At 48.0% G+C, this 1,148-nt stretch overlaps 1 protein-coding gene across 1 annotated transcript; it reads left to right on the top strand.

The window, feature by feature from the left end:
• The first annotated feature begins 8 nt into the window (after positions 1-8).
• Positions 9-972, top strand: LOC111786144 (ethylene-responsive transcription factor CRF2-like). The gene has a single exon (XM_023666485.1). It carries the CDS (start codon positions 28-30, stop codon positions 841-843), a length of 816 nt encoding a protein of 271 aa, XP_023522253.1. The 5' UTR covers positions 9-27; the 3' UTR covers positions 844-972.
• Positions 973-1,148: the final 176 nt, after the last annotated feature.

Here is a 1,148-nt window from a genome sequence, read left to right on the forward strand (position 1 = left end):
CCATTAACCCTCAGCTCTGAAACTACCATGGAAGTTCAAACCATTCTTTGCCCAAAACCCACCTCGGAACCACCGGGAAACACCGCTGCTTCAAGAATCGTAAGGATCTCGATGATCGATCCGGAGGCCACCGACTCCTCATCCAGCGACGAAGAAGCTGCGAGTCTCACACGCCGCCGTGTGAAGCGTTACATTCGCGAGATCACCATCGGGACGCCGCCGATTGGCGGCGGTGGCCGAAAGATGATAACGAAGAAGAAGAAGAATAAAAAGACGGCCATGGGTAATGTGAAGAAGTTCCGCGGCGTCCGGCGGCGTCCGTGGGGGAAATGGGCGGCGGAGATACGGGACCCCGGTCGCCGTGTACGGATGTGGTTGGGGACGTACGACACGGCGGAGGAGGCCGCCATGGTGTACAACAGAGCCGCCGAGAAGCTCCGGGAATCCGCCGCTTCAACAAATTTCCTCACTCCTCTGCCGCTAACAGAGCCTGCCATAAAGCCATCGTCTCCGACGAACCTTTCATCTCCGACGTCAGTCCTCCAATACAGAACCCACTCCACCGATTTCTCACCGCCATTCCAGACCGCCGCAACTGGTGGCGCTGCCGAAGAATTCCCGGCTGTTGATTTCCCCTTCTTCGACGATATATCCAAATCGATTGTTTTTGAACCTCCTCTGCTTCTCGAGTACGAAACATCTCTAATACAGGAAATTCCATGGTTCGGCTGTGACTCCAGCGGCGGTGGAGACGACGGCGACCCTGTTCCAGCAGTAAGAGGAGAAGATCATGATTATTTTGAAGAAATTTTGATGGGTTCGGATCCTTTGGTGGTTCTGTAGAGGAATTGGCAGAGTGACAGCGCATAGTCGTCGGCAAATGTGCCGCCGCCTGCCTATTTTCTGGCAGATTTTCCGGCCGCCGCAACGGAATCTCTCTTGGATCGGTTTTTGTTTGTTTTGTTGTTATTTCAATTTTTTAATAATACTTTTTTTCTTTTTTCGTTTTTTTTTTGTTACTTTTATATTTTATTTTCTGTAGGAAATATTATTTTATGATTATATATTTATAAAATAGATTATATATATTATTAGAAATTGTCTACCCTAAACTTTGTATTTTGCTCAACAAATTTAATTAATTTTTT

This window comes from Cucurbita pepo, unplaced genomic scaffold (genome assembly GCF_002806865.2).
Source record: "Cucurbita pepo subsp. pepo cultivar mu-cu-16 unplaced genomic scaffold, ASM280686v2 Cp4.1_scaffold001090, whole genome shotgun sequence".
Lineage (NCBI taxonomy): Eukaryota > Viridiplantae > Streptophyta > Magnoliopsida > Cucurbitales > Cucurbitaceae > Cucurbita > Cucurbita pepo.

Excerpts from the sequence above, each read along its gene's own strand:
- LOC111786144 (XM_023666485.1), top strand. The coding sequence starts at position 28 with ATGGAAGTTCAAACCATTCTTTGCCCAAAACCCACCTCGGAACCACCG.